We start from the raw sequence: 9,052 nt of genomic DNA on the forward strand, positions 1-9,052 counted from the left end.
GTTTTCTGCTAGCTAACATGTGAGTGTTTAACCTAAGATCACACTAGAGGTGTTGAATTGCTTTCCAGGTAAGCAGCCTCCAGCAAACTGCAGGCTGCAGGGAGAGACAGACCTCTGCTTCTAGGTCTGTTGAAATTATGTCATATTTTGGAAGAAGAAGAAGAAGAAGAAGAAGAAGAAGAAGAAGAAGAAGAAGAAGAAGAAGTAGTAGTGGAGGAGTAGTTTGGATTTGATATCCCGCCTTTCACTCCCTTTAAGGAGTCTCAAAGCGGTTAACATTCTCCTTTCCCTTCCTCCCCCACAACAAACACTCTGTGAGGTGAGTGGGGCTGAGAGACTTCAGAGAAGTGTGACTGGCCCAAGGTCACCCAGCAGCTGCATGTGGAGGAGCGGAGACGCGAACCCGGTTCCCCAGATTACGGGACTGCCACTCTTAACCACTACACCACACTGGCTCACACACTGGAAGATGCTGAGCTTATGCCTTGGACAGACATACGCCTTATGGAACTGTTTGGATGTATTGTTTGGCGTTTCTGTTCTGTTTAGAAGAAAGTTCTGCATGGAAAGGTTTGAATAACATCTAATGGGTCTGGACAATGCTTCATTTTCAAAAGGGGTTGGTTTTTATGTATCCAGTTGCTTCAAGCTGCACACTATTAATATCTGCAAAATATCCAGGAAAGGCACAAATGTTACCTTGCTCTGAAAAGTGGCTGCAGATGCTCTTCTGTCCTGGCCGGCCATCATTACACAGCGGGGTGGAACAGCAGCTGATGTCCAGCCTTCCCGAGAGCTCTGGGAGTACGTACTGACGGCGGCACAGTGTCTCAAGGCCGCACGTCCGGTAGGTCATTTTCCAGGCACCGTCGGTCACTGGGAAGCAACATTCATTTATAAGAACAGCACATTGCAGCCTGCAAGCAGCTTAGAACAGGGGGTCTCAGAACTTGCCTGCTGCAAGCCAATGTACAAATTTCAGCCTTCCTCACTCCTTTAGGCTCTTGGCCTGCCTTCTCCAACCAAGTGACCTCCAAATGCTTTGGCCTACATACAACTCCCAAGAGCCCCAGCCTGCTGGGAGTTTATAGTCCAAAAAAATAATCAGGAGGACACCAGGTTGACAAAGGCTCTCCTGGCCTGGTTTGTTTCTTCCTTTTGTGCCCATCATCTCTCCCAGTTCTCACTTCCCCTCCTCCCTCCAGCCTTTGCCTCTTCCCCTCCTTCCTCTGGACCACTCATTCTTCCATCCCTCTATCATTAGCCACTGCTGCTTCCTCCTCTTCATTTCCTAGGGCCCAGCTGCTTCTACCTTTGCTTCCCAAATACCTTCCTCACCTGCCTAGGTCTTCAGTGCAGAGCAGCTCTGCTAGTGGAAGCCAGAGACCTGTCTGCCAGCCACATCCCCACATTTTGCAGAAGCACATCCCAGGGGTTAAGGGATGTGCTTCTGCAAAATGTGTATTTTGTGGTGTATACAACAGTTCCTCAGAGTTACAAATGTGCCCCCATCACCAGGTACCAAAAGGTTGTGGGACTCCTGTTTTGCATATTCATGATCCTCTCACGCTATGACAAATTCTCCCCACGTCCTCGAAGCACATCCCTTAACCCCTGCTGGTCTAGCACTATTGCTAATAAATTCCTTCCCAGCAAATGCAACATCCTTTTTGAGGAGGAGGGTTAATTCCTTGACACTATATCAAAACTTTGAAAGTCTACACACACAAACATACACCCATTTTTACTATATAGCAGGAGGGGGCACACTTCTGCCAACAGAGCACCTTGGATTGTGCAAAGATCTACAAGGTGCAGGGAGTAAGCAGGATTTGACCAACTTGGTGCACTTTCAATATGTATTGCAAGCAGGGCTTCCTTCTTCCCAAACCACTTTCACATTCCTTTTTTTTCTCCCCACCCCCAACAGCCTCCCATTCACACTCTGTCCTTTCAATAGCCTCTGGTATACATATTCCAAAAGAGGCCCCATCTTACCAGTAAAATCCATGCACTGGTTCATGTCCCCCAAACACTTGATCCGGGTGGCATTCCCTGGAGCACACTCTCCAGTGCCTCGATCAAAGCAGCTGTAACACTCCATGCCATTGGGCAACTGGGGAGAACTGGCTGGAACTGAAAAGGCAGAGAAGGGTGACAGTTTACTGTGTGATTTGCATTGCATTGCATTGTCTGTAATCCCAGGTCAGATTCCAACATACAATGCAACTCAGTTTTCAATATCTTTAAGTAAAACAAATAATAATAATAATAATAATAATAATAATAATAATAATAATAATTTTATTATTTATACCCCACCCATCTGGCTGTGTTTTTCCAGCCACTCTGGGTGGCTCCCAACAGAATATTAGAAACACAATAAAACATCAAGCATTAAAAACTTCCCTAAACAGCTGACTGCTTTTAATGTAAGTATTTTTTAGCAAGGGCACAGGAAGCAAGTTGTTGCACATCATACAAACAAAACTTACTTGAGAAATAAATCATGTTCCAGTTCTAGTAGGGTTTCTCTCTCATGAAACCACTGTGAATAACCCAACAGTAGCCAATTAACTCTGTACATCCGGAAAGAAATTTGTAGCTAGATAAAACTCAAATCGGTGCCCTGGACTAAGTAAGCCCCACTTTTGCTGGTGTGTCATCTCTTTTTTAAAAAATCTCATTTTTCTTCAACAGCCATGATTTCATCACCTCTAAGCTGATGCTTTGGGTCTCTTTCTGCATAATATTCTGGCTCCTAGCACTTATAAGTGAAAACAGAATGCTTTAAACAAATTACCCTCCTCTCTATTATTCAGTTGTTCTCACTTTCTCAGATCCAAGCACTACTGCATCAGTCTAGAGGTCAATAACAACAGTGGATCTCACTGAGGAGGATGTGAGTTGTTTCAACTCCAGATGTTTGGGGTTACACTTCCAGATGTTTCAGGTTACGACACCAGATGCTGTGACTCAATATTTGACTCTCACGTGGAGGAGGCACACGAAGAAGGGCCTCAGTGATGAGCGCAGAGTCCGGGTGGTTTATATGGGGAGAGGCAGTCCTCCAGGTATTACGGTCCTGAGTTCGGGACCTGCTATCCCCTACAAGAAAACTCCCCAAAGGGTTTTGCTTCTCCCCACTCACCGCCTGTGAAACGGATGTTGCAGAGGTCTGAGTCACAGTAGTAAGTATTGTGCACCTCTCGGTCATCTTCAGAGTACACATTGGCTGTGCGGTTGGACACACCCTCCCCAGAGCAGCCTTTCATGACGTATTCGGCTATTTCCAGGTCTGGGGACATAAAATGCAGGGAATTGGAAATACAGAGAGAAACAGCCAGATCAGTGCATTTAGAGCCAATAGCCCTGGAGGAAATAAGGCACCATAACCTGAAAGTTCTTGAAGCATCTGCTCTACACCATGTCAGGATGTTTACTTAGGTATCCCATCCGCATGATAACATGTGAAGCACTATGATACCACTTTAAACAGTCGTGTAAACATCCTGGCAGGAAAGAGCAACACTCAGGTTTGAGCCTCGGTGTCTTTTATTAAGTAAACAAGCAAGCAAGCAAACAGTGTGACTCACCTGGCAGCATAAAAACTCCAGAGTAGTTGTTTGTATCTGGAAGACAATTGGGAGGCAGATGATCAGTAAAGCGGTCTGGGGCTCAAATGAGGCAGAGTTGCTTCTTTCGTTTGTTCTACCAGAACGTTTCACACCAGGCATGCCAACTGTAGGGAGCCAAAGGCACCTTGGCCCCCTCAATATTTGTTTTGAGGGGACTGAACCCTCTCAGTCTTAAGGTGCCCCTGCATGCGCCACATGCGTGGGACACAACATGTGTCACAGGCACAGCAGTCGGCTCCTCCAGAGCACTCAGCCTCCTGCCAAGGAGTGTGGTGGAGTCTCCTTCTTCGGAGGTCTTTAAGCAGAGGCTTGACAACCATATGTCAGGAGTGCTCTGGTGGTGTTTCCTGCTTGGCAGGGGGTTGGACTCGATGACCCTTGTGGTCTCTTCCAACTCTATGATTCTATGATTCCTGCATCAAGCGTACCTAGCACATGCGTCATAACACGTGTGCAACATGTGTGACATCACACGTACACCTCATGTGCCAGCCCCCCCCCCCATTCTTAGGGGCAACCCAACGTCTTCACCAGAGATGGAGAACCTATGTCCCTCCATAACTTCCTGGACTCCAACTCCCATCAGTTCCAGACACCATGGCCAATGGCCAGGCATGATGGGGCCTGTAGGTCACATTCGCACTATACAGTTTAAGCACTATTATACCACTTAAGCAGTCCTCCCCCAAGGAATTCTGGGAGGTGTAGTTTGTCAAGGGTGCTAAGAGCTGTTGGGAAGACCATTGGTTCCCCTCCTAGAACTACAATTCCCAGAGTGGTTTAACAGTCAATCCCTCTTCACAGAGGACTCTGAGAACTCTAGGTCTGGGAGGAGACCCGTGCTTTTTTGTTCTCTTACAGAAGAGCTTGATGGTGGATGAGAAGCAGGAGCGATCTCTGGGCGTACAGAGCTGCTCGGACTGGACGCATTCATGGAACATCCCCACGCACTGATAGCACCGCAGGCTGCTGGCTGAAAGGGTGAAAACAATAGATTAGCCAAACAAAAACCATGAACACTGATGGTAGGAAAGGTGGGGTTCTGCCACTGCTAAGGCAGCACACAGGGTGTGACCCCAAGACTTCCATGTTATTTCCTCTCTGGGGAGGGAGAAGCAGTTGCTGGTTGCTTTCAAACTGCTTGTAGATTTAACAAAAAAATTCCTTCCAGTAGCACCTTAAAGACCAACTAAGTTAGTTCTTGGTATGAGCTTTCGTGTGCATGCACACGAAAGCTCATACCAAGAACTAACTTAGTTGGTCTTTAAGGTGCTACTGGAAGGAATTTTTTTGTTTTGACTATGGCAGACCAACACGGCTACCTATCTGTAACTGCTTGTAGATTTATAATTGCTTTTCTATATTCCAGTGTTTTATCAGTGTTCAGCGCTGGATGACTCAGCAGGCAGACTAAGCTTGTGCTTAGGGCTAACAAAAACGATACGAGAAGGGGGGTTACATTTGATATTTTTTTATATAAAAAAGCATTAAAAGTAGCCATGATGGGGAAGAAATCAGAACTTTGTTAGATTTCCTCACACTCTTTCCTCATTTTTATTACTTCTACCCAAATTAACCAGGGGGCGGCCTAGTAATGTTTATTGAAATAATGATCCTGTTATGTTCTGCAATAAATCTATTTTTTTGAATTTTAAAATTTTATTTTATGGTTTACTGTTGTTTTTATTTTGAATTTACATTGTAGGAGTGGCCTATGGGGGTTGTGTCCAATGCTAGTTCAACTCAGAGGGCTTATCCACACTTGTCCCATGCCTGGAAAGTACGAGTCTAAGCAGTTTTCCCCTTGCCCCACTCCTTTCCCAGGGAAAACCCGCTCTCTAGTGCTAAATTGGAGCAAATGTCAGTCTGGAGAAAATCCAGTGACATTTGCTTCGATTATGCACTAAAGAGTGGTTCCCCTCGAGGGAAAGCCGCAGAACAAGAGGAATTGTGGGTCAGCCCAGAGTAAACTCATTGAAATTAATGGGCATGACTAACTTAGGTAGAATTTGGCAGGAAGGAGGGTGGGGCCAAAACTAAAATTGATTGGCTTTGCCGGCCATTGGCTCTGACTCCCCCTTACTAATTGCCTCGCCCCGAAACTTTTGCAGGAGCCAATAGTAATGAGCGTGGGATTGCATATACCCACCATGATACCACAGCGAGCGCAAGTCATCTGTTTGTTCGTTTTTACAACATTTATATACCTTTTGATTGTAAGCAGAACCTTTACGCGGTTTGCAAATAATGAAACAAACATTAAAATTATCAATTAAAGTTAAAAAAGAGGTGTTTGGAAAATTCGAAATGCAATTCAAATCAACAGTTGAGCTTTAAAAGAGCTTAAAACACACATCAACTTCTGTATGCCTGGATAGACTTGCCGGAACAAAAATGTTTTTAGCAAACACCGAAAATAGTAAAACAAAGGTACTGCCTGGTGGTGCACAGGTTTTTCCTTCCATCCGTTCACCTGTAGAACAGGGTGGAGGAGAGCAAAATCTCCACGCAACCTTCCTCCACCCCCAGTACAAGATGCAGGAGGGAGACAATGGCAATGGCATTATTTTTCATTGCTTGCACTGGTCCTGGGCAGGTTGGGTTGCCTGGCAGATCAGCCAAAGAGGATCTGCTATGGAGTCAGAATATCCTGGTTTCAGTTATGTGGCTTCTCCAGGTAGGGCTAGGAATGTCCCTCTGCCAGAAACCTTTGGTGCTAGTCAGTGTAGGCAATCCTGAGATACTGTATTTTTCGCTCTATAAGATGCAGCGGACCATAAGACGCACCTAGTTTTTGGAGGAGGGAAACAAGAAAAAAATATTCTGAATCTCAGAAGCCAGAACAACAAGAGGGATCGCTGCGCAGCGAAAGCAGCGAACCCTCTTGCTGTTCTGACTTCTGGGAGAGCTGCGCAGCCTGCATTCGCTCCATAAGACGCACACACATTTCCCCTTACTTTTTAGGAGGGAAGAAGTGAGTCTTATAGAGCAAAAAATACGGTAGTTGGCCATTTGTCTGACTCAGTATAAAACTCTTTCTGTGTTCCTGCAAGAAATATTCTGCGGGAGAGGGGGGGAGGGAAAGAATAGAAGCCTCCCCCCCCCCCAAGCCCTGCTTTGCTCTGCCTTATTCCACAGCAAAAATCCACCATTAAGCAACTTAACAAATAGATCTTACCTGCAGCCAACATGGAGAAGAAGACCGTAGCTATCGCCAGCACAGCCTGGCTCCTGTGCCGGGACATCTCCTGTTCTCTCATCCTCTTCGTGGGTTAGGCAAGTGGCTGTTTTCCCTTTCCAGTGAAAAGTGTATTTGCAACAGTCGCGTCTGGCTAGGTTTAACTGGAAGATGCGTCCTGTAACCTAAAGCCAGCTGGAGGTTTCTGGGAACTCCTGCAATCCACTCTCCAAAAGCCAAAGAGGCTGGGTTTGGCAGAAGACAAGGTGCAAGATACAGTAAGTTTCTCTTAGGAAATTCACCACCATTTGATTTCCAGAGTACACACAGGAGGCTTGTTTGGAGATTCCAGCTTAACACAACCTTTGGGGGTTTTTTAACTGCATAGCAAACAGAAGGGTTATTTCTGTGGACTTCAGACTCCAGAGATATTCCCCAAGCAGCCTCCTTTCATCCCCTGGAAAATCAACAGAAACGTAAGATTTAGATTCATTCATCTGTATATGTAGTCATCAGGGCAAAAGATTTTGACAGTGCAAAAGTAACACAAAGGTGACATTGATAGAAGTCAACTCAGACCCAAACAGGCTGTGATGTAAATGAGCTTAAAGTGCTAATGTTCCCTGGCTGATCGTAGCATGTCCCTTTAAACAAAGATATTTCAAATGAAAATGTTAAAGAAAAATGGGATGAAATAAAAAAAGGAATTAATGCAAACCTGAATGGAATTAGGTAAAACGTACATGAATGAAAGCATAAGAAAAACTTACAGTTGTGAATCTCCCTGACAAGATATGGCAGAAACATAACGGGCACATTGAGCCCATTAACTTTCCATGCAACGCACTGCTGCTCTTCAGGATTTTGGTTCTCCTGACTTGCTGGCCCCTTCTGAACACAGTCTAATTTCTGGGTACCCAACCATAGGGAAAAAGTCAAAAAGTGGGTTGAGAGAACCACAGTGCACTGAGGCTTCTGGGGACACCCTTCCCACTGCTGTCCTCCAAAGAGTGCTCTGGAATGGGTTTTCGCTGGGATCAAAGTATCAGATCTGTAGTACTGGAGTCTGGGGGCAAATGGAAATGCTGCCAGACCGCACTGGAGGCTGCAACAAAGAAAGCTTTTTTGCCCTTCTCCTTCTGCTCCCAAGCCAAGAAGGCCAGCACACCCCCAAGCTAGCCGCCCAGGCAAGGAAAACTGCAGCTGCCCAGCCACTGACGGTCCAACTGAAAATTATTCACACCTGACCTTCCATGAAGGTCTCTCATGCTCCACCTCTGGGTTTGGTCAGCCTCCCATTTAAGAAATACTGCTGTAAACACAAGCACATGACCTCCGACATTTCACAAAACAAAAACAGAAGCATGTTTGTAACACCCTATTCTCACATCAAAGATACAACATAGGGTTCCCAGACCTCCAGGGCTGACCCCAGGTTGAAAAAGTTTCCCCACCCCTGAACTCCCAAAAGATGGATATCCAATTTCTGCTTAAATTCTTCCAAGGAAGGAGAGTTCCCTGTTAAGTTCTTATTTAATACTAGGGGCTGCTACCTGTCCTTGCTTCATTCACCAGTCGGCAACTATGCAGTCCTCAGCGTGACGGCATCCTTACAATTCATTATATAGATAGATATGGCAAGGTTACTCACTTTGTCGACCCAGAACAAGAGGCTGTTTATTAAGGCTAGCACACAACAACAATGGAAAATGAAAATATGCCCCTGAATAAAAGTTGCTGGGATTCACTAGTAGGGGAAGTGTCGTTGCATTCTAGTCCTGCTTGTGAGCTCACAAGCCCATAGGTTAGCCACTGTGGGAACAGGATGCTAGACTAGATGGGCCACTGGACTGTATGTTATTAACTATTAAAGCAAATATGACTGTTTGTAGCAATTTTTTTAAAAAAAAACTGCCTCCCAACACAACACACCTCCCTGGAAGCCTGAGCAAAATTGGGCAATGCCATCCAGGGGGTGAAAAACACTCCATTTATTAGGAAGCCATGTGGGTAATGAAGCGAGACATTACCTTAGGTGTTTCACAGTATATTTCTGAAGTTATGCCTCATAAATTTTAACAAGCTTCAGTTGTAAAACAGCCAGCTGCCACACTGAGGCTGCACTCCCTAACCTTCGGTGACCAAAATTTTCCACTCAGTCTGCTTGCTGCTATTGCTGTACCCACCTGCCTGGTGTTTTCCAAGAGCTATGTTGTTATTATTTGCTACTGCAATC

General features: G+C 45.4%; 1 protein-coding gene across 6 annotated transcripts in view; it reads right to left on the reverse strand.

Annotated features, from left to right (window-relative positions):
* LOC310851585 (urokinase plasminogen activator surface receptor-like) overlaps positions 1 to 9,052 on the reverse strand; it is a 30,725-nt gene that overhangs the window by 4,064 nt on the left and 17,609 nt on the right. For 5 of the 6 annotated variants that reach the window (XM_083754150.1, XM_083754148.1, XM_083754145.1 and 2 more), the window contains 6 exons: positions 6,817 to 7,273; positions 4,498 to 4,611; positions 3,597 to 3,632; positions 3,152 to 3,298; positions 1,999 to 2,136; positions 700 to 876 (listed from right to left, as the gene is read on the reverse strand). In XM_083754150.1, coding sequence (XP_083610276.1) covers positions 700 to 876; positions 1,999 to 2,136; positions 3,152 to 3,298; positions 3,597 to 3,632; positions 4,498 to 4,611; positions 6,817 to 6,898 — 694 coding nt within the window. In that variant the 5' untranslated portion in view covers positions 6,899 to 7,273. Of the gene's footprint in view, positions 1 to 699; positions 877 to 1,998; positions 2,137 to 3,151; positions 3,299 to 3,596; positions 3,633 to 4,497; positions 4,612 to 6,816; positions 7,274 to 9,002; positions 9,025 to 9,052 lie in introns of those variants that run through there. The other variant, XM_083754149.1, reaches the window with a different exon arrangement.

This window comes from Podarcis gaigeae (assembly GCF_964106915.1).
Source record: "Podarcis gaigeae genome assembly, chromosome: 8".
NCBI classification, from domain to species: domain Eukaryota; kingdom Metazoa; phylum Chordata; class Lepidosauria; order Squamata; family Lacertidae; genus Podarcis; species Podarcis gaigeae.